The sequence below is a fragment of the Tursiops truncatus genome, chromosome 11, assembly GCF_011762595.2.
Source record: "Tursiops truncatus isolate mTurTru1 chromosome 11, mTurTru1.mat.Y, whole genome shotgun sequence".
NCBI classification, from domain to species: Eukaryota; Metazoa; Chordata; class Mammalia; order Artiodactyla; family Delphinidae; genus Tursiops; species Tursiops truncatus.
The window spans coordinates 15602609-15626518 of record NC_047044.1 but is presented as its reverse complement, the minus strand read 5'-3'; the positions used below and the strand labels follow the sequence as shown (position 1 = coordinate 15626518).

General features: G+C 46.4%; 1 protein-coding gene across 1 annotated transcript in view; it reads left to right on the top strand.

The window, feature by feature from the left end:
* The window catches only part of RFX4 (regulatory factor X4), a 76164-nt gene extending 58313 nt beyond the window's left edge, over nucleotides 1-17851 (top strand). The window contains exons 12-14 of the mRNA XM_033866172.2: nucleotides 5944-6106; nucleotides 7765-7903; nucleotides 16260-17851. Of these exons, the coding sequence (XP_033722063.1) occupies nucleotides 5944-6106; nucleotides 7765-7903; nucleotides 16260-16532 (575 nt within the window). The 3' untranslated portion in view covers nucleotides 16533-17851. The remainder of the gene's footprint in view (nucleotides 1-5943; nucleotides 6107-7764; nucleotides 7904-16259) is intronic.
* The last annotated feature ends 6059 nt before the right edge of the window (nucleotides 17852-23910 follow it).

Sequence of the window (23910 nt, the reverse complement as noted above, 5' to 3'; positions counted from 1 at the left end):
TATCTGTATCTAGTTCTCTGTCCATACCTGTATGTATTTCTAAATATGTTTTAGGATGGTATTTATTAATTGTTTTGAAAAGTCAGAGGGAAAAGGAAAGGCATATCAAGCACCCCAAACCACCTGATGCATGGCCAGTTTTGGTTGGGTATGTCAGAGTCTGTGGCAATGCCATGAGAAGAGACTGGGTAAAAGGTTCCATTTCAACAGATTTCCACAAGGTAGAATCTGGCCCATTGATCCTTTTTTTTCCTAATGTTGTGGGCTTGCCACCTTCCTCCTGGCCCAGCAAGTTCAGAAACCTTAGTTTTCTTTTTTAAAATTGTTTTTATTTTCATTTTTTTGCTGTACACGGGCCTCTCACTGCCATGACCTCTCCCGTTGCGGAGCACAGGCTCCGGACACGCAGGCTCAGCGGCCACGGCTCACGGGCCCTGCCGCTCCGCGGCTTGTGGGATCTTCCCGGACCGGGGCACGGACCCGTGTTCCCTGCATCGGCAGGCGGACTCTCAATCACTGCGCCACCAGGGAAGCCCCTTAGCTTTCTTTAAGGAAAACTGGTGCTCCTCCTCTTCAGGAGCATGGCAGGTGGTTCCAAACGGAGCAACCCACTTCACAGGACACTGGGCTGCAATTCTTTAATGTCTTTTAAAGCAAAACGTTAAGATCCCGCTCTGTGCAAGTCAGGCCCCTGAAGGGTTCTAAGACCTCGTTTATGATGTCATTTTAAGTATTCCCTCCTTCAGCAATGACAATAAAAGTTAACTATTAAACTTGTTTTCAACTTCCCACCATGGGTTCCCTGCAACACAAAACCAGCAAATTAAATCATTGAGATGCTAGGATGCCTAAAGAAATATAAAGGCAAATTCCTCATAAATAGCCCTAACTGTAGAACATCTGGCCTGCCCAGCTGCGTTTTCTCTGCATCAGTTGAGGATGTAACAAAGATAACTGGTGGCTAGTCTTTCCAAGTAACAAAAGCTCAGTTATTCTGAGGGCAGCTGAAGTGAGTGGGAGTTGGTGGACACTGCGGCCCCGCCACAGAGCCGCAGTGACTCACTCACAGAGCCCCAGAGTTGTCCCTGCCAGTGAATTCCTCCTCGTCCATCCCTGCTGCCTCCTTTTCTCCAAAGGAATGAAATTAGGCAATAAAAGCTGGGGTTGAAAATAGATTGTTTAATCTGCCCCTGACTTCACACCACCAGGGGCTTGGCTTCATGTTGGAACCTCTGGATTTGCTCATTCATTCATCTGTTCATTCATTCCGCAAAAAGTAATTCCACGTCTAATCTGTGCCGTGCCCTGGGGTACACAAGCGAGAAAAACAGGCGCAGTTGCTGTCCTCATGATCCTTACATTCTAGTGGGTAAGAGAGTCAATACAGAAGTAAAGCACCAGGTAAATATATAATTTTGAATGGTCATAAGTGCTATGGGGACCCATCATAGATGGTGGTCAGAGGAGGCCTCTCTGAGGACGTGACATTTATCTGAGACCTGGAGTATGACAAGGGGCCAGCCACATAAAGGCTGGGGAGAAGAAAAGATCATTTTAGGTAGTGGGGATCAGCATGTGTACAGGCTTGAGGCAGAAAAGAGCCTGGCATAGTGAGGACTTGACTGATGTATATAAACAAGGGAGAGGGTGCAGGAGAGGAAGCTGCAGAGGTGGACAGGGGCCAGGTCATGCCATATCAGCTTACCTCTCTGGGAACTGATGCATTTGCTGCCCCTGGTCAGTTTTGTCAGTCAGATTTTGGCCAGGGAACTGTTGGTAAAGTGTAACTCAAACAGATGAGGTTTTCAGCTTCAGCAAATATTCTCCTTAAGCACAGCCACCTTTAGGATAGATGATAGCCAGTGGGAGTGGAGATAGATATAAAATCTTCTTTCTCTTCTCAGTTTTGAAGGTCACAGGAAATGTCTGTTTAGTAACAAATACTCCGAAACAAAGCTGTTCAAATGGAACTTTCTGTGACGATGGAAACGTTTTTTTGCTTTTTTGTGAATCTGAGCTGTCCAAAACAGTAGATACCAGCCACTTGAGGCTACTGAGTACTTGAAATGGGGTTAGTGTGACTAAGGAGCTGAATTTTTAATTGTATTTAACTTTAGTTAATTTAAATTTATACTGGCTAATGTATAGGGAAAGACAGCTCTAGAATCTAGACGTACTTAAAGGAGCTTATTTCTCAGGAAGGTACTAAGAAAGGCTTAGGCTGGCCCAAAACCTGAGCAACATCTGTGATGGTCCATAGAATCCTAGTGGGGAAAAGGTTCAAATGATTTGGTCCAAAATCTGACAGAAGGGTATGGCCAGGTAGGCTAGGAAGCAGTTTAAATGTTCACAAGTCTGTACCAGAGTCTCACAGCTTGTGATCTGTAATGGCCCTGAACATACACGATGCACGACAGGAGGCAGTGTTTCCTAGAGGCTTGCTACTCAAAGCGTACTCCATGGACCAACAGCATCGTCATCATTTAGAAGCTTGTTATACATGCAGAATCGCTGGCTCAACTCCCAATCTCCCACTGAATCAGATCTGCATTTTAACAAAATCCCCAGCGATGCAAATGCACATGCAAGTGTGAGAAGCAACTGTTATTGTGGAAAGGTTATGGAGTTGGGCAGATCTGGGTTCAAATCCCAACTCTGCCACTTACCTGACCAAGTTTTGGGCCTCAATTTTCTCACCTGAAAAAGGAGGTAATACTACTTACCTCAAAAGGATTATTGTGAAGATCCAATGTGTCAATATATAAAAAGAAACTAGTATGAGAACTGGTTTATGTTGGATGATCATTCGTTCATTCACTTGTTTAACAAAACATTATTGATTGCCTCTTATATTCTAAGCATCCTCCCTGTCCTGAGGCACCCCTTTCAAGAAAAGAAGAAAAGTAAACACCACCAACAACAAAAACTCAGGGAAGAAGAATGTTTTACTGGGGATGGGAAGGAAAGAAAATATTCCTCTCTAGCAGTTTCAATACTATAACATGGACAACAACTTTATAGGATTCTCAAATCCTATAGGATCTTTAGAGGATTCTCAGAGATCAGGGACTCTCACCACTATTCTCAGACTTTTAATTAGACGTGGGGGAACGGGGAGGGGAGAATAAGAGAAAGATGGGAATTAGACAAACATGGAAGGTTTGTTATTGTTTTACCAACAAATAAAAAGCATTAGAGCTGTCTTAAAAATTAAGCACAAACTATTAACTGCACAGATTTTCTTTTATTAGTTTCCTTAAAAACGAAGAAGCAGCAGTCCTCACTGGAGGTCCCACCGGTAGGAAAGGGAATGCAAGGGGTGTTCTTTTCTGCTCCCCAGGGAGAGAGCGTTTCTCACCCAAGCCAGTAGGTGTTAATCTGCTTAAGCCTGCCTGAGTGGATCTGTTAGGTTGCTGGCACATGGCCATTTAGGGGTTTTGTTTCCCAGACCACAGGAGCCCATTTTTCCGAGAGTTCCACTAGCTTTTTGTTTGATAACGTCTATTTCTAGCAGCATTTACTCCTTCAACAACAAATTCAATGGAACAAAAATTTACTGAACACCTACTATTTGGCAAACCCTCTGTTGGGGATACAGAGATGAATAAGGAACCGTTGCTGTGCTCCAGGAACTCACACAAAAGTAACTTGTGCTGCATTCTCTCAGGTGATGGCTATTCTCACTGTGTCTTCCTACTGCTTGCGGAGCTGGGGGAAGAAAATCCTTTGGCTTCCCCGACTGCCCCTTTTAAAATACCCACTGACCTCGCTGTGCTCTCCTGAGGTCCCAGGGCCTTGAAGGGTTAATTACTTGCTTGCTGTGGCTGGTTCATTGTTTTCCCAAACTTCCCACCCCCTCCAATTCCATTTCTAATTGTGAAATTTGTTTTAATACATTTTAATAATGTTTTTCTTTTCACAGAGGCAATACACATTCTTTACATAAAAATACAGATAAGCAAAATGAAAAAAATGTTAAAACCATCCTCAGCAATAACCTGTTTTAATAAAAAGGGTATTTTAAAAAATTACAACAGTTATGTAATTTCATATGAAGTTCAAAATATAGAGGAGAGCAGTCAGGCATAATCCAGTCCTCTGAGACATGATCATTTGGGGTTTTTTTTTTTTTCCTTCTAGTCTTCTTGCATTTATTATAAATGACACCTAGCACACAGCCTGCTAAAGTCATTATCTTTGGGGGGAAAATAATGGTGTGGATATCCAAACCAAGAAGGGGTGCTTTTAGCCATACTGCTGGATAAGGATATTTGTGATTTTGCAGAAGAACATGGGTTTAGAAGTTTGCTGTAATTAGTTAAATCACTGTTGCTATTCAGACGTTTCACCCCTGGTGACAGAATCTGACCCAAGAAACTTGTCTTTTCTTCCTTGGAATCTGAAATGGGAAATAAAGAAATTTCTACTTTAAGAAAGTCTGATGTAAGAATACCTGAATTCATAATGAAGAGTGCTTGAACATCATTAAGAGCCTACCACGTGCCAGGCTTTTTGACATATATTATCTCAGTTAATCCTCACAACAGTCATACAAGGTATGACTTACATGACTTGTATGACTTACATGATATAATACACGTAATTATCCCTATTTTACAGATTATGAAAGAAAGGCAGATAAAATTTAAGAGGCTGGCTCAAGATCTTACAGCCAGTGCATGGCAGAATTAGGACCCAGAGCAAAGAGACACTATGGTAGAGTTCCACTTTTAAATGAAAACCTTTCCTTTATCTTCCCACAAGAATTTCAAGATTAAACATGGTCTGCGTAGAAGGTATAGGATTGGAGGACCAAAGTTTTCTCTTTTAGTTCACCTTAAAAATGACCTCCCTTGACCAGTTCTTCAGTCTTCCATGTGCCTACAAGGAGGTGCTGAATCCTATTCCCGCTACCTTTTAAAATAGGTTTAATCCTTTCCATTATATCAACATTCTAAATTTATCAGAAATTAAGTTGGGGACTTTATGATCACTATTAGTGATTTCTTAAATCACCATTTTTTATTCTATCTCAGAAAGCTCCTAAGTCTCTTGAAGGTTTTAAATTTTGTCAGTTTCTTTTCCCAGTCCCTAGCACTTTCAAGGTATCCAATTAAAAAGCAAATTAATGGAATTAATAATATGTATGGAATAGGTCACCGTTAAGGTCACTGTCTAATAATCTTCAAAAAGACCTGGGCAGGCAGAGTCCAATAATCTACTTATCTTTGCTTAAAGCAATTTGTTGGATGCTTAACACCTGTTTAGTTGAGTGCTGAGAAGTTATTTGGGGAGCCCGTCTGAGCTACATCGCCCTGAGCTTTCTTTTGTCCTCTCTCCTTCCCTCCCTCTTTTTCTTTCTTCCTGTCTTCCCTTTCCCTTTTCTTCCTTTTAAAATTTTGATTGAAAATCTTTTGGCCACCAGTCTCTGCACTAAGCACCAGGGACCTCATGGTGGGCAAAATAGACAAGACTCCTACCCTCATGGAACTTACCGTCTGGTGTGGGGAATTAGGCATTAATTCTATCACATTCATGAATGGGTGTAAGATTACAAACTGTGGTGGGCACCACCATGCAGTAAGGGATCTGACTTAGTCTGGGGTTAGGAGACAGCTTCTTTGCATTGAGATATGAAGAACGAGTGGGTACTAAGGGAAAACTGAGGATTCCAGGCAGCAGAAACAGCATGTGCCAAGGCCCTGTGTTGCCGGGAATCATGGTACGCTGGAAAACATGAAAGAAAGCTATTGTGGCTGGATCAGATAGCACAAAGGCAGAGGGTAGGGGATGCTTCTTGTGAGATCAGCAAGGACCAAGACACATGCTTTATAAAGATTTTGGCTTTCAGCTGAAGAGCAATGGGAAGCCACTAGCATTCTAAGGAAGAACTGGAGGTGTGAGAACTGTTAATGACTGATGCACCTTCGTTTGTCTCTGCAGGAGCGATGCAGTCATACACGTGGTCTCTAACATACACAGTGACAACGGCGGCAGGATCTCCAGCTGAAAACTCCCAACAGCTGCCCTGTATGAGGAGTACACATGTACCTTCCTCCTCGGTCACACACAGGATCCCAGTTTATCCCCACAGAGACGAGCACGGGTAGGTGACTTTCCCGGGATGTTGCCTTGCTTTTACGTTTGATTTGAAAGGGGAGGGTTTACTCGGTAGTGGTTTTCTGAGGACGGGAAGGTTGCGCCCTCTGTTGAGTTCTCAGCGTGCTCTTGCCCCTGTACAACTGTCTCATGCAGTCCCCACAATGACCAGGGGAGGTAGGCGGGTCACCCCCGCCTGACAGATGAGGAAGTTGAGGCTGCACTGAGTCCAGTTCCCCAAGGCCACACAGCTGGCGAGGGTCAGGCTGACAGCCTGTGTCTGCCTCCTTTAGGAAGGAAAACTGAATACTCCCTCCCCGCAGCTCCCCTGGATGGTCCTCGTGCACTTTGTAGCCTTATAACACAGCTTCATGGTGGGTCCAAGTCCTTTATGACTCGATAGGAGGAGGGCTTCCTCACCCGAGGCTGGAGGTCCCTGGAGGGCAGCAGTCATTCATGGGGTTCAGAGAATCCCCCTGGGTTCCAGTGGTGCTTTGGACCCTGAATAAATAAATCATTGATTTTGCCCATATTTTTTCCCCTAATCTGTAGTGATGTTACTGTGATGAATAAGCTACAGATCCATTTAAAAGGGTAACAGCTTTTTGCCACTTTGCATTCTTTATTAAAAGACATTCCTCACACAGCGTCTAATGTGCAGTTATCTGAAAAACACTTATGATGTTAAAAAGGGCCCTTCTTGTCACGAGACTCTGCCATGTAGGCACAGTAAGCCTCCCAAGCCAGGTTCCAACAGACCAGCTCTGGGGGACACAGGAGGGGACGGAGGAGGACCGCTCAGGTCCCTTCCACGTGGTAGCCTGAGGCCTGGCTGTGGGCATACTTGAGGTTAATTCCATAGGCTCAGGTGCCCCTGACCCATCAGTGGGGCAGCCACCATGTCCTCTCGGGGCCTCCTAGAGTAGTTCCCCACACATTTAAAATCGACTTCGACATTGTTTCAGAGAGCTTCCGACTCTGCAGAAATGGCACAACAGACACCCGCATGGTCATATGTCAGCGTCTTTGCTGTAAAGATGTTATTAAGAATAGTGGTAATAGTATCCTATGTTTCCACAAGACTATTTTATAATAGAAAGTGACCCTCGGGGTCATGTGCAGCATTTTTAGTACAGATGTGAGAAACAAGGGTGCGAGTAGCCCAAGGTCCCACAGCTGGGAAGTGGTGGAGCCAGGCTTAGAACCGGAGGCTGACGCCTGGTTGGCCGTGGTGTTTCCCCCCTGCACCAGAGACATGGGAAAGCAAAGGCCTGAACAATACAAAAACAGAAGTCCCAAAGTAATTTCTTCTTTTTTTCCTATTTGACTTCAGGCTATAATATGGGGCTTTTTACCACAACAGGAGAAGAGGTTTCCATCACTAATGATGTTTTGCTCAGGGCTAGTTTTCATTCCCTGCGCATCCGCCGGGTGGTGAAGGAGGTATGCTGAGGGGAGGAGGAAAACCCACCTGGGAGTTTAAAACTATCACAGCAAAGCCGCAGAGTGGAGATGGTAGGAAACAGAAAGAAGAAAAATGGAAAACAAAAAGGAAGAAAAGAACAAAAAGGAACAAAAGTAGATGAGGTTGATTTTTAAAGGTGTCAAACTGATTTGTTCTCCCTGCTGTTACTCACAATAGTCAACGTGCCTAATGCGTTTTAGATACACGGGAAGCTATAACTACGGGAGCTATGGCAACCAGCATCCTCCCCCAATGCAGAGCCAGTACCCGGCCCTCCCGCACGACACAGCCATCTCGGGACCGCTCCACTACTCCCCGTACCACAGGAGCTCTGCACAGGTGAGTCGGTGGCCCCACTTGTTGTCCAGGCCTTGGTGTGCGTGGTGCCAGGTCTAGTCAATTCAACACAATTAATAAGCACTTTCTGCATACTGTGTGTCTCCAAGGAAAGGACAGTCTTTTCCTCAGTGTCATCTCTTCCCTCCAGTGGCTGCCCACAGTGGGTGCTCAGCCAGAGTTCACCCCTACTTGCTTTCACGTACATGGGTGCCAACCACATGTCTTTAGTTCTGTCCTCCCTTTGACCTCTCTCCCAGGAGCCAAGCAGCCGCAATGTCTGTTGTCCTTTTTTTCGGGCAACCACTCTCAGACTGAATCTTTTGTGTCCTCTCCCACCACCCACTCCTGGTGCAGTCAGACCCTTATGGAGTCCTGTCAGGACTGTCATGCCAGCATCATCCTGACTGGTCTCTTGGTTTCACATCTGTTCCTTTTCAGTCCAACCCACACACACAACCTTACCAGAAGAGTCCTCCTGAAATGGACCCTTATCCGATCATTCTCAGGCCTTTGGCCCTTCACTGTCTAACAAACCACATTGCTCCTCTGTGGCCTTGGTGAGTGGGGATAGTGGCTGCACCTGTCGCACCAGTGTTGGGTGCTCCACTTGTCTCAGACTTGTTCCTGTGCACTGTGCCCCAAACACAACTGGTCACCAGTTCCATCCTATTCTGCATCCTCGTTGTCTCTGCACACTCCCTGTCCTTGTCTCAGATCAGGTCTTTATCCAACCTGGATGATGACAAAAGCCTTCCCATCTGTTGCCATGCCACTGAACTTGCCCCATCTCTGGTCCATCCCCAATACTGCAGCTGGAGGAATCTTTTGGGAAAAAAAAGCCAACTGGCCATAACACCCTCCCTCTTTTGCATGTCATCGCTTTCAAAGTCAAGTTCAACTCCTTAGCACGTCTCTCAAGACTCATGATCATCTGGGCTCTGCCTGCCTTTCTGGCCTACCAGCCATACCCCACCTTTGCCCCAGCCATGCCAGCCCACGTGCAGTTCCCCCAGGTCTTCGCAGATACTGTTGCCTCGGGCTGGGATTCTCTTCCTCAACCTCTTCTGCTTGTTGTTCAGGACAAGCATCCTACTGTCTGTGCGGCACTTGCTGACACCGCCCTCGTCCTTCCTCCAGGACCGTATTCGGTGCCACTCCTCTGTACTCACATGGTGCGTTGGGCTTCCTTCTGTTGGCATACTTCTCATCACTGACTTTCCTGACACCCACAGGAGACCCCAGAGCTCCTTGAAGGCAGAAATTAAGTCTAGGATCTCCGGGTCACAGCACCCATCAAAAAGAACAGCTAGCTTTTACTGAATGCTGTCCCGTGCCAAGCATAGTGCCGAGCCCTTTCCACACCTCCATGGTAACCCTTGCAGAAAGGAAGCGAGGATAACTTGCCCGAGGACTTGAACCCAGGCAGTGTGACCCTGGCTGCCCAGGCTCTTAAGCAGCAGCCTCCGTCACCTCTCATAGAGGGCATCCACTGTTTATTGAACAGAGGAGTGAACAGGAGGTGGGGCAGCATAAACAACTGTGGTGTGCGGCAGGCAGGGCGGCAGGTTTGGGAGGCAAGATGAGAGCTATGCTTAGGAAAGAGCTCCTGCAGCAAGGGCCAAAGGACAATGAAGCAGAGAGGAAGGGGCCTGGCAGAACAGGGAGCGCTGCCAGGAAGCACTTGCAGGAGTCCAGAACAGACGTGGCAGGACGTGAGCTGGGATGCAGGCTGCAGTTACATCAGCTGTCAGCACAGACCTGCCTCCGGGGGCGGGCACCGAGCAGAGTGTACCCACGGTCCACGGGCCCTCGGGGCAAACAGGCGTCTGTTTTGATTTCCATCGGCAGTACCAGGGGGAGCCCTGGTATAATCCCCGGACAAGCCAAGAAGTGGATTCCTCGAAATCATCACCTGGGGCATTCAGTATAGGTCCCAACTGTGTCACACAGAGAGGCCTTTTCCCTAGGGACTGCTTCTCTTGGGAGCAGAGTCTGTGCTCCCCCATGCTGATCCCCTAAGGGACTTAGAGCTGCTGCCATAGACTGGGTCACACACAGTCTAAGCAGCCCACTCATTAATTCATTCAGTCGCTCTCCCACGACTGTCGAGTGCCCACTCTGCGGCAAGCACTGCTTAGCCTCTGAGAATACGGGGAGAATGAGACGGAAGCGTGCCTGCTTTGGGAGAGCTTCGGCTCCAGTAAGGAGACACTGGCAAGATCAAGCGAAAATCCCAGCCACAGCTCCTGGCATTACCTTCCCTCTTTCTTCACTCCCTCATTCCTCCTCATGAAATTTCTGGAGCTGGTTTTTCTGGGCTGTTATTTTTAAAGCCTTTAGCTACAGAAAGAAGCCAAAGGCTCCTAAAGGCCCGTGCGGTCCCTGGTGATCAAAGACAGGTCGAAGCATCCACCCCGGAAACCACAACGGTCCCCAGCTGGAGCATCATCATTTAATCGCTGGTCCTAATCCAAGGGCTGAGGACTAAACGAACGCCTGTGGAGGAGCCCGCTGAACCCAGACTAGGCGTGGGAGGTGAAAGGGTCCTGCAGCGACGTCACCACTGTGTCCTGTGGCTCTCAGGCAAGGTCCTTTCACGACCTCTGACCCCCACCACCCGCTCATGCCCTCCACTTGGTGCTTAATGCCTTTGTCTCCATTTGTAAAGTGGGGTGGGGAGCCGTTAGTTATAAAACATCTCTGCCCAGGTCGATGGGTTAGGGTTAGGGTTAGAAGGGTGAGATCAGCACTTCTCCTGGAGAGGGTACTGTCTAAAGACAAAGAATCCTTTGTTTTGTTTTTCATTAACATTTATGGGTCAAGCACTGTTCTAGGCACTTTCAAATACAGAGGCTCACTTAATTCTCAGAGCAACCTCAGGAAGAAGGCATTTTCTCCAGGTGTTAAAGACGAGGAAAACCTCAGAATGTAATTTGCCCCAGGTCATGCATCCAGTAAGTGACAAAGCGGACTCAAAGGCAAATTCTCCAAATCTCAACCCCAGGCCGGTGGCACTGAACACTACATGGTGTATGTTTTGGAGGGTGGGAGGTAAATTGGAGAGGTTACTGCAGCTGTTCTTAATAAGTTTCAAGTTCCCAAAGAGAAGAATCACACACTCAAGATACTGTGTTTCTTTCCTTTCCTGGTACTTTGGTTTAAGGTTGAGCACATAGGGGAAAATCCACTGCAGGGCTAATTAGTTTTAGCTTTCCAGAGCAGAGGTCAAGCCGTTCTACTCCTGAATACTGAATATCACACTTCATTACATCAGACTCAGTGGGGAAAAGATTAGTCTGAATGGAAGAAGAATCACAACCATAGAATATGGTTAAAGAATGCAGTTGGTCATTAGCACAAGAAACTAACTTCTGCAAGTAAATGCCTACCAGGTTTGCCTTAAAGAATGGATACAACACCTCTGTGAAGTTCAGTAATCGCAGACATCCCAGCATTTATATACACAAAATAACGTGAAGTCATTTGTTTTTTGAAATAGGGCATTGTGTGCCCTTGTTTATACTACTCATTTATACAAGACATGCTTTCTTCATGGTACTACAAAGGTAAACCTCCAGTCCTGTTTGAATCCTCGTAATTTCTCAGTTAGTGAGTCCAGATGAATCAGGTTGCACAGGGTAAGGTTTGAATTATTTCAGAAAAACACCCTTCTTTCAGCTATACTGCACTTGTCCACACCAAAATAAGTGAACAAGGGATGGTATCAGCTGCCCTTTCCCAGGTTCCCCATTCTCATGCCCAACCAGAAAGAGAAAACAAACCAAACACATGGCCACAAAGTATTTCTGAGCCTCATTCAACACACATTCATGGAACCTCTACCCTGTCAGCAGCCATGAATGTGAAGTGGGCCCTTGAGCTTAAAAGCCATTTGATCAACCAGAAGCAAACTGTCTAGAAAGACACTTAAGGTGAACCAGAAAGTTGTTGCACATTTCTCGTCTGTATGGCCAAGGCCCAGCCTTGCCAGCCGGTCACACAGCTCTCACGGCAACTCCAGTGGACCAGCCCAGGGCCAGTGGGTCCTCGATCTCAGTGGCCCAGTGACTGCTACAAAGTTTGCTTAGCGTGCTCCACTTTGGGATAGCATCTTGGGCCGAAGGGAATAAAAGAAGCCCACCATAGCGGTATAAAATCTCTGACTGTAGAGCCAGGCTTCCTGAGTTCAAATCTCAGCTCTGCCTCTGATTAGCTCTGTGGCTCAGTCTCCTCATCTGAAAAATGGAGATAATTCTAGTACCTATTTCATAGGGTTGTTGTGAGGTTTGAGTGAGTTAATAAAGGTTAGAACAGGGCCTAGCTCATAGTTAACACTCTGTGTGGATATTTTCATCATTATCCTTTGTAACACCACTGTTATTATATTTTCATAATTATAGAATTAATTTCTATCTTCCTCAACTCTACTAGCTCTGTGAAGGCAGGGACCAGGTCCTTTTTTTCTGACCATTTTATTCCCAAGACCCAGAACAGACTTGGCCCTTGCTGGGTCCTCAGGACATACTCATCAATGAATGAAGGGATGAATGGATCCTTACTCTGGTAGTAAGTTGCTGTGTGACCTCACGTAGATCATTTCCCCTCTCTTGCCCTCAGTTCCCTCATCTGTAAAGTGAGAGGTAGGACCAGGTGGTCAGTCACTAAGGCTCTTCCTTTCATTAGTGGACCACGAATATCCATAATAGTTACCACGTTTTGAAAACTTACTGTGTGGAAGCTCGAAGTGTTTCACATGTATTAACTCAATTAATCCTGACCCGAAGAGCTCAGCAGATGTGGACCGTCTGGCACAGTCTTGGGGGAGCTATGTCCTGGGTGGGGGGTGCCTGTTGGCAGAACTTTGGTCAGTGAGAGCCGCCTTTCATAGGAAAACAGTTTGTGTGCCCGACGGGGGCCACCTTTCACCCGTGCTCAAGTAGCAGTCCATTTGGCGAGGGTCAGGGATAAAGGGCTCATTCTTCCCTCTCCAAGTGCAGGAAAGTCAGCCCTCGGTGTGAGTAGTCACTTCTCAAAATAGCACTTCCTAAAATGGTTCCAGAGAGGCCCGGGGTCAGTCTCAGCTGAGATGGACTCATGTCACGGCCCCTTGAGGGAACCTTTGCCCACTTGTGCACACACACGTGCACCTACACGTGCCCACAGACACCCCTCACACACCTCTCACGGGGTGGGGACTGGTGACTCATCTCCATTTTCACATCAGTAGCAACAGTGTGGGATTTGACCTAGAAAAGGCTAACTTCTGGTTAGGGGCCCTCAACAAAAAGTGCCTTTATCCTGAGCAGAGCTCTCGGGACCTCAGGGTTTGTGCCCAGTGGGCCCGAGGAGCCTGCGTGAACCCGGATGTGAAGTGTGAAAGGTGAGGCGGGTGCTCCCGCCAGACTAAAGAGAGGCCTCACTGGCGGCTTTAATGGCCAGGCCGGGCAGCGGCACTCCAGCCTCTCAGCTCTCAATGGTCTCTTCACCACGGGGAAGACGAGTCACTGACTCATTTGCAATTAGCTGACCTAACGGGACAGAATTTTCCAGGCCGGATTCTGTGGTAACAGAATTTTATTGTCACATTGGAGATATTTTGAGCCAGTCTCATTTCCAGGCAATTACTCTTTTGAGCCTGTGACACAACCCCTGGGCACAGCTGCATCTAGGGTCCTTGCTTCGGCACAAAAGACACGCTCTCTTGGGTTCTGTGGGGAGGAGCCTCCAAGTCCACACGGTGACATGGTACCTACACAAGCCAGGCAAGTAGGACTCTGTCAGAAGCATCAAGCTGAGGCCTGGTCAGGGTTGTAAGACCCTGTGGTCTGTAGGGGAGGGGGGGGCTTAAAGGAAGAGTGACAGACAGATTCAAGTTTAATGGGCTGTGTTCCAGGAAAGGAGTGTCTTCCTCTCTGAATTCTCTGCAGTTCAGTTGTGGTGGGTCATGCCTCGTTTGGGCCAGTCAGATTGATGTGGAGGAAAGTCACCAGCTCAGAACCGGGCCTTTCTGCCAGCTCTCCCACTAGCTTGCCATGTGGTGCCCCACTTTATGGATCCTAGTTTTCTGTACAACATCTGTACAACGTGGGGTTGGATTATATGAGCCCTAACGTTCTTTCTAGCGGTAACGTCCTGGTGTTCATTCACCAGATAAGTTATGTAGCACCTGCTAGGTGCCAGGCATCATTTCAGATGTTGGGCATATGGTAGAGAACATGACAAAGCCCCACCAGGAGCTTAGGAATATAAGCCAGTGGAAGGAGACAGCTGACAAGCAGGATGCTAAGATCCCGACCTGAGAGATGGGGGGTGAGGCACTTAGCTTGGAGAGAGAGGATGTCCAGAAACGTCTCTCTGAAGAGGTGACATTTGAGCTGAGGTCTGAAGAATGATGAAAAGGCAAGCATGGAAGGAGCTTGGGGGTAGCGGTGGGGAAGAAGTGTTCTAGGCAGAGGCAACAGGTGGGACAAAATTCTCTGAGGTGGGAACCAGCTGGGCAGGCCAGAGGACCAGAGAGGAGGCCTCTGTGCCAGGGAAGGGACATGCATCCGGGGAGCTTACCTGAGAGACTGTCAGGAGGGGGAAGCCACCTTTTGGAAAAAATTAGAGACCATTTTGTAATAATACTTCTTAATATTACCTGTTTAACACCCGGGATCTTGATATCTTGGGCAGGGCCCAATCTCAGTACGGTCTCTTTGGGGTTTAGAATGGGTCTTAGGCTAGAATCCCACTGCCCAGGCCTGAGGGTCCACCGTGGCTGCCGTACACGCAGCTGATTTGGGGATTATGAAAGGCTCCGTGTGCTCTCCCTGGTCTCCTTGGCAACACCCCTTGGTGCCTTGTCCCCCCAGATCCCAGACACCAGCTACGCCCTTCTCCCTCTTGTCTACCTGTTCTTCTGACTGCGGAAGGCGCGTTGTCTGTCCTAGGTAGGACAAAACCCTCACTACTAGAACTTGGCGCCCTCCTCCTTGACCTGTGAATAGCTGGTTCTCTTTGCATGCTTTGGGCCTAACAGCCTTCCCCTGCTGCCCCTCGGGCTGCCACTCAAAGAGGCAGAACAGTTCCCCTCTGGCCCGCTCGACTACAGGGGGCACCACTGTTGTCATAACCCCTTCTCCTGGCTGTCTAGGCTTCAGCCTGTCTGTCTCCCTCACAGGGGGCAGCTTCCCACCGAATCCCTCGGGGCTCCACTCTCCAACTGTCAGGGAAGACAGATGGGGAGCAGAAGAATTCCGACATTAGCACATATAGGCGCTCTCCCTACTCGTTGCCCTTGCCACCCTTGTTGACTGGCTCCTGCTCTTGTTGGGGTGGCCCTTAGCACAGCAAGGAAATCTTTGTGCTGCCTGGCCTGCAGACCCCAGAGCTCGCAAAGGGAGCCCAGAGCTCCTCCCCTTCCTCCCCTCTGATTGTACTAAAAGCGGCTTATTTGCATAGCTGTCTCGGTAACTGAAAAGAATGTAAAAGAAGCAGCACTTCAGGGGCCCTCCTCTTATTCCCGATTCTTTCCAGAACAGCTTCCCCTCTTCTTGTAGCTATTAACACCTGTTTTCCTGGCCTGCACAAAAGCACCTCCCCTCCCATTTGGCTTATCTTGACTCCTTCTTCCACATTCACACCAAGCCCAATAATTTACCATTTCCTGCTTGTATATCTTCTAGGACTTCAGTGAATGTGAACCAAAAAGAGAGATGTTCTCTGAATGATAGGCACTAATAATAACCTTTGAAGCTGTTGACTTGCTTCCTCTTCAAAAGCCTGCTTTTAGGTTGCAGTTCATAATTGAATTCAACTGTAAAATGCTATTTTTAATGATGTCATTGTGTTTTTCTTGGCAGTATTGTTCTCTTGGGTTGATGGAGTGGGACCTATCACATCTCCTAAAATGATAAAGCTCAAAACCATCCATCCATATATCCGTATCTATTTGGACATGCTGTTCCTCCTGTACACACACACACACACACACACACACACTCTCTCTCTCTCTCTCTCTCTCTCTCTCTTTCTCTCTCCCTCTCCCTCTCCCCCTGTCTCCTGTATTCACAGTGGGGTTATTCCTTCTTTTGGGTTTGACTTCCCCAAATATTGCAGATTAAGAGCACAAAAAGTCAGTATTTTTGGTTGAGTGGCTATCAGCCTAGCTCTGGCTGTGAAATCCTTTGCATTTCTCCTGTTATATACTTCCTAGACCAAGAGTCAGTCTTTCAGAATTTCACTGATTACTTCCCATCAACTTTCATTAACAGCGTCTTAAGAAATTTAACTTAAACTGTGAACATGACTGATATTGTGTATGTGCAACTTCAAGCTAATTTTAACTTTGTGGAATTTCTTTCCCCTCAACAAGTACCCGTTTAATAGCCCCACTTCCCGGATGGAACCTTGTTTGATGAGCAGTACTCCCAGACTGCATCCTACCCCAGTCACCCCCCGATGGCCAGAGGTGCCCACAGCCAACACGTGCTACACAAGCCCGTCTGTGCATTCCACGAGGTATGGAAACTCTAGTGACATGTACACACCCCTGACCACGCGCAGGAATTCTGAGTATGAGCACATGCAACACTTTCCTGGCTTTGCTTACATCAACGGAGAGGCCTCCACAGGATGGGCTAAGTGACTGCTTTCATAGAAATCCATATTTAATATTAATAATAATTAATAATAATAATAATAAACTCAACACCCACCCCCCAGAAGAATTTTATCTCAATACATCATAACTCCTGGACTATTCCTAGGCGTCCATCTTCCTAATGAATATGAGGCTGGGATTCAGTGTGGGATGATAAACTTTAGTTCAGAAATGGGACTCACTAAAAGTCAGTGAGGTTGGGTTCCTGTAGCCAAGCCAGACTTGACTGTTTGTATAGAGCACTATCTCGGGCAGGCCGACCTGTCCCTTTTCCCTCTGTTCCATGCCTTCACTTTATGTTGGCAACCATTGCCAGTAAATTACCTATTTTCCTGTTGACAGAAGCTCTTTAGTCTTGAAGGGTGGATACTAGAGACGGAATCTGGTTTGTGCTTTTGGATGGGCACATAATTTAACCAAGAGCATTCACCTTTCCATCTGGCTGTCATCTTACTGTACAACAGACAGCCCCCTCAGATATGTCCTAAGCATCCCTTCTTCCTGGTGGTGTCGTCACTGCTTCCTGGAGCACCAGGGCTAAGTGGAGGTATCTGGAAACTCTAGATTCCCTGTTACACTTATGTCTGTCACAGTACCTGCATTGCCTTGGAATGTAAGCACTGTTTAGGGGGAAGGAAGAGGCCTGTTCTGTATGCCTTAAGTTGAGTGAGGTTTGTAGGGGACCGGTTCTTCTACATGCAAGTATTTGTCCTAAGTTTGCACAATGGCTAGTGTCAGCAAAAGGCAGGAAAGGGGTTTTTAAAGTTCTGAGAGAATGTGGATTTATGGCATTGAGTATCATACTCAGCTCTGCTATAGTAACTCTGTGAAACTGAATGGACCAAACTTTTAACTTACCAAGCACCAAGTGTGAAAATGACTTTCATGGTTCCTTCATAAGACTATAATAATTTCCGACACTTTGATAGAAAAAAATCAAAGCTGTGCCTTTGAACCTATACTATACTGTGTATGTGTGGAAATAAAAATGTATTGTACTTTTGGAAAATCTTTTCGTAGGCATTTTTCTGTTAGATTTGTAGCAATTTGTGAGGTTTGTTAGAGATTAACATAGGTTTTCTTTCTGTATTATAAAAAACACCAAGAAATTATGGTGGGCCTATTACCCTATGGGTAAGAAATAAATGGAAACATGACATCGGATGTTTTAGCAGTTGTTCTGTAAATAAAACATTTGATCACACCACTCAGTGTGATAATCATGTCTACAGCTAAAATGGACATAGTTTTATCTGTACAGTTGTGCAAGATATGAATGGTTTCACACTCAAATAAAAAGTATTGGAATGACCTGCTTTCTTCATTTTCATTTTGTATTTGATAATGACCTGTGTGTGTGTGTAATATAAATGACATTCTGAATACTTAGGGTATAAGTAGGCGAAGCAAAACTAAGTGGTCTTCTGTGGTTGTGCTTATCCAGCTCCCTGTGATCTTGTCATCATTAAAATGTGGATAGGCCACACATGCAGTCCTTAAACGACGATTTAGCACCCACAGCCTGATGTAGGGAACCAGTTCTACATACAAGGATTTACCTGAAGTTTTCATGATGGCTAGTGTCAGCAAAGGGCAGGAGCCTTTCAGCTCTTGCAGGGAATATTATTCTTCAATACCAGCATCATTAAGAGGTCCCCTGGTACTTAGTTCATTATGCTTTAATGATCACTGGTTGTAAAGATATTTCAAGCACAGTGCTTTAAATGCCAATAAACTTGTGGAAAAGAACAGTAACAGTACTAAATACTTAGTAAGTACCAACAAATTCTTCTCCAAAACTGCATTTTGATTCTAGGGTTGGGAAGTGAGGACACAAGAGGGAAAATGATTAAATGTTTTGCCCAAATGTTAAGAGTCTAGGATCTATGAGAAATTCAGAGCCACAGATTTCCAGAAATGGCAGTAGTGACTATTTTAACTAAAAGGCATGAGAATTTGACAACTCAATTTGCATTTTGAAAGATTTATTTTTAAAGCCAAGCTCTTACTTGCTATTACATAACATACTTATACCTGAAATTTTAATTTTAGGATTAAAATTATACATTTTACATAGCATCCCCTTTAAAAAAAATTAGCTATGTTGTTCTACCAAAAGGAAGCAGATGTTGGATTTCACTCTCTGATGGTAAATGAGTTTGCTCTTTCAGCCAAGGTCCATTAGTTGGTTTTATATGAGGCAAATAAGGGAGAGGACGAATAAAATTTCATATTTAGTCACTGAAAATAAGCCTGAGAATAACCAGACCTATTGCTCTCCTGCAATCCAAAGCTCGTGCTCCACAAACGAATGGGTGTAGTAAGTCTGACTTTCGACCTACTAAGCACAAAAAAACTAAGCAATTGCCAGATTCTCTAGCCAGGTAGCAGCAGCGCAGAATAAACAACACCCATGTACAAGTAACAACCACAAGCTCTTTAAATGCGCAGATGTTTAGGCAAAAATAGTCACGATCAACAAGAGCCTGAATCCCAGAAAATAGAGCGGTTGCTCGAGGAACTCTGCAGAGGAGAGAACAAGGGCCTCCTCGTCACAGCACAGCGGAGAACCGGGAGTCATCGGCGCCGTAGGAGGAAGGAGGCAGCTTCAGATGAGGCGAGTGGCCACTGGACGCTCTCTCCAGAGCACAAGGTCCCCATGTCTTGGGAGTTTAGCATACTGCTTATGTTCCCAATTGTTCTAAAGCTTCCACTTCAGAACACAGAGGGATCTGATTAGAAGAAGACAACAGCTGCTGTGAGCTCATGACTCAGCTGCATCTTCTCTCCCTCTGGTGGCCCCTAGCCAGCCACCAGGAAGGGAATGGGCAAGGCCGGCAGCTGGGAGCAGGGCCAGCCGCTTGTCAGAGGGTGCACAGAGGAGTCTTGGCAATAAAGGGACCCTGCCCTCTTCAGGACTCTCTCTGAAAAGGACTTGGCCAGCTTGAAGCTGGCTGAAGTCATGAACAGCAGCCAGGATGGCTCGCCCACGTCACAGGCCTGTGGCGTCCTAGGCACCCATCCTGCTGTGTCCTTGTCAGGCCTCTAGTATAGCCCAGGTCTGGAAAGAAAGGGGATCTGTGGCCCCTCGGAGACAGCAACCCAGTTACAGACCAATCAAAACTGTCTGCCATCGAGTGAGCCCAACCTCACTGAGGAGAGGGGCCGAAATCATGGAAAGAGAACTGAAAGGGAGCCGTGGCTTTGCCACCATGTGACCTTGGAGGGGTCACCTCCCCACTGGACCTCGAGCGGACCTCCTCTATGACTGTGACATCCTGAATTATAGTCTGTGTGCTGATGGACCAGGGCGGGCAGATCTGGGTGAGGAGGGTGGACAGCTTAGGGAAAACAAAGAACAGACTGGCAGCTGGGCAGTGATTCAGGAAGGCAGCAATGAGAGAGAAGGCGACGGCTCCACCAGCTGGTGCTAAAGAAACGGACTGCGGTTCATGCCCAGGAGCTGAGTCCCATATACCTGCACCACCATCACCAAGCAACACCTCTTCCTCGTATCCAACCCCAGCCTCTCTTACACGACTCCACTGGGGATGGCAGTCTCCTGCTATTTCCCCCTCCCTCCAGACTTGTCCTGAATATTTGCTTTAAAGTGACATCAATCAAAATGTCTGAAGTGAATCTGGAGAAGGAAAGAGCAAAAACAAACAGGCTATTTGTCCCAGCTTCTCATACCCCTTAAAGGCAGAATCGAAAGATTTTTAAAAAAATCATGGGAAGGGGCTAGTCTCCCTTTATTACAGGGGAAAGAGTGTGGGGAGGGGCAGCTGTAGATCTCTTGAAGCTCAGAGTTCAGACTTAGTCAAGAGTCTGAAGTATGCACATCATCATCATAGGAAGCTTAAAAGAAAAAAGGTGGATGTACTTACTGGCTTCAAAGTGAGGTAGAACTGAGATTAAATCTTGGTTCCACCAGAGATGTTACAGAAGGGACATTCCTGCTCTAAGTAGGACTGGACTTCAGCAGTTCTCAACACTGGCTGCCCGTCAGAGTTATTCTGTCAACTTTATAAAAATACTGATAGGTAGGACCCACCCACAGTCAATACTTGACCTGGAATGTGATGAGGAATCAGTAGCCTTTTAAGCTCCCCAGATGATTCTAATATGCAGCCAGGGTTGAGAAACACCACCACTTCCACCTTGAAGTTCTAAGATCCAGGGACTGCTCTTCCCCGAATAGGCACCCCAAGTTTCTTTTTTACAGACTGGCAGATGCCAGTCATCCACACTGTTCACAGTGTCCCCACAGCTGACAAACCTTTCCCTGACTGTACTGTTTTGTTTGTCCTTCAGCCCAGCCCACCTCCCTACCACTCTGCCGCCTGCCCTCCTAACCTGGCCCTTCTCTGCTTCAGTTCCTTGGCAGCCTCCCAAGCTAAGCCAGCCCTTGTGGTTTCCTCTTCTTCCAAGGAGGTCAGAACCTTTTGTGCTTCATCAGCCTCCTCCCTGAAGCTCTTCCCCCATTCCTCCTCCTGCACCTCGACCACCCCCCACTCCAGCCTTCTCACCCCCATATTTTGCTGCTACTGGTGTAGGTGGGACGGAAGACGTAGGCCCAAGAGTTGAGAAAAGAGCTGTTGCTAGGAAAAGAGTGTGGGTGAAGAGAGAGGGTGGGTGGGAGAAATAGGGCTCCCCAGTTTTATTCCTCCGTTTGTCATCATAAATGCCTCCAGAGCTAAAACCAGTTGTTTTAAGAGCTATTACGAAAAATAACGAGGTCTGACCGAGACAGCAGGGGTGAGAGCATCAGCCTCAGAAGCAGCTGCAGTGCTGATCCTTGATATTTAAAATAGTCTGCTGATAGAAGGGAAAGCCACTGAAAGAAGTTCAGAAGAGTGAATTCTCAAAGAACTGCCAAACGATGCCCCCACCAGAGATGGAATCCGAAATGTCTTGGCCCGGGCTACACCTCTCGGAAACAAACTGCAAGATGTCTTCTTAAGAACTGAAATGTAATCAAGACAGAAGGACAAGCTTTAAATGAGACACGCTTTCCTCATCTCACACTGAGTGACATATGGTCCATTCCTGAAACAGCTCTGCCTCACTCCATAGAGGTTTCCGTTTCTGGGGGTCTGCTGCGTGCCAGGCCCGTCAGAGGCATCATCTCCGCTTCTCAAAACCTCCTTGAGAAGTGTCAGTGGTATAATCATTTCTCTTTACAGGTGGAGAGACAGAGGCTCTGAGCAGTTTAGTGCCCTGCCAGAGCCATACACAGTAAATGGCAGAGCTGGGATGTGGAAACTACGTTGCCCCACTCCCAGAGCCTGTGCTCTTTCTGCTATAGCGCCCTGCCTTCTTCCTCCTTCCTACTTTTGTTCCCGCCCCACCCCACCCCCATTCCTCTCTCCTAAGCGGCTTTGCAGTTTTTAAATCAACCTTGACCGTGGTAAGAGAATCTGCTGGGTTGACAAGAGTTTCAGAAGTTCTGGGAAAGTTTTGTGTGGTAAATGAAGGCAGATTGTAAGCTGCACCTGAGGTGGCATCCACTCACTGTAAGTTAACAGCAGACCAGTTTTCCCTCCATCACTTCCCAGGGTACATACAAACCAATACGTTATCAAGGACCAAGACTTGGTCATTCTATAGAGAAACAGGAACAAAAGAAAATAATAATGTAAAAAAAAATACCAGGTCACAGGAGGATTTTTATTACTAGGTCAAAAAAAAGCTCTGCAGGGGAGGTGCAATGAGCCAAGTATTCACTAGAATGAAGTCACTGGAGGGGGTGGAGGGGGGCGCTGGCTCCCTCTTGCTGTTCAGGTCACTACCCTTTGACAGCAGTGGCCTCTGACCTCGACAACCCTACAATTCTGTTTTGACTGACCCTGAAACCCATGAAAGTCAGATGCAGGCACTGCCCAAAAGTTGCGATAGAGCTGACTAATATGGGAAAAGCTCCCGGTATGTGCCCCCAGCTGAAAGGAGCCGGCAGTTCTTTGGCGGGAGATGCAATTTATTCTGTCCTCCTCCTTTCAGGGAAATGCTAATCCTTCATAGGCAACTGGAGGGGAAGACTAAAGTGTGTTGATGATGAATGACAATAATCCTTTGTCCACTGCCACCTCCTCCTAGGGTTGAACCTTAAGAGTTTAGTCAAATGTTGGTAAGTAAATTAACGCTTTACTGCATACAGAGCTAAAAAGGAAGTGACTGGAAGAAGGGCTGTGAGAATATATTTCCTCTGACATGTGAATCTCAAAAGCTTAATTGCAAAGACATTGATATGGGTGGGTGGGTGTGTGTGTGTGTGTGTGTGTGTGTGTGTGTGTGTGTGTGTGTGTGTGTGTGTGTGTGTGTGTGTGTGTGTGTGTGTGTGTGTGGTGTTTTAGGCTCCTTACTTACCTACACACATATATGACAGTCACTATCCCCAAACTGTCTTATGTCAAAGCGTGTCAGTGTTAAAGACATTAACTACAAGGTTTAAAGATCAAAGCAGTGTGTTGGAATTACTTTTGTGTTCTTAAAAACAACATCAGCAACAACAAAACTCAAGCATTTGTGCATCGATAGGAATAACATGACCTTTGTCCCCACATCTTCCAACATCATTGTGAGGGAGGTTGCATTTTGTATTCCAGTTCAGCTAACATTTGAGTGGCTATTCCATGCCAGGTCTGCTGTGCTGGCCACTCTGACAGCCATCTCCTTTAACCCTAAAGACATCCTGCAAAGTAGATATTATTATGTTCATCACAGTTGAGAAAATCAATGCTCAAAGAGGGCAAGTAGAGTCCTTTGGCTTTCAAGTCTTCCTCTGAGATACAAAAAACTGGTTGCCAGAAGGGTTTTAAGGAATTTGACAAATGATGGGCTTCTGAGACTCACACAGTGAGTTTGGACTAAAAACCAGGTTTTCCAATTCCCAGTCCAACTTCTTTCGCCACATTACAGCATTGCCACCCAAAGCGCTGGGTTTTCCCAAGAGGTGTTTGGATGGGATTCCAAGCCAGCGAGATGCAAATAGGTCTGACCCACATTCCAGCTCTTGGATAAATAAAAACTCCTAAAGGGCAGCGCCCATTTTGTGTGCTTAATTTGAGAGCCCCACTGTGGATAGTCAATCAGTATTGAACAACTATAGGTAATTTGCCAAGGACTAACAGCATGGGCTCAATTTTAGCAATTAGAATACTGGGAATACTGTGGAGGAACCTCATAAAGGTGCTGAAAGCCTGGATCAAGTAGTCATAAATTTCTAAGAGTTAAAAAAAAAAGCTCTTAAGTCATCTAATTAAACTCTAATTTTATAAATAAGATCCTGAGAAATTAAAATAACGTGCACAAGGGTTTGACACCAGTCGGCCACAGACCCTTTTCTGTCTCCCAGTTCTATTTG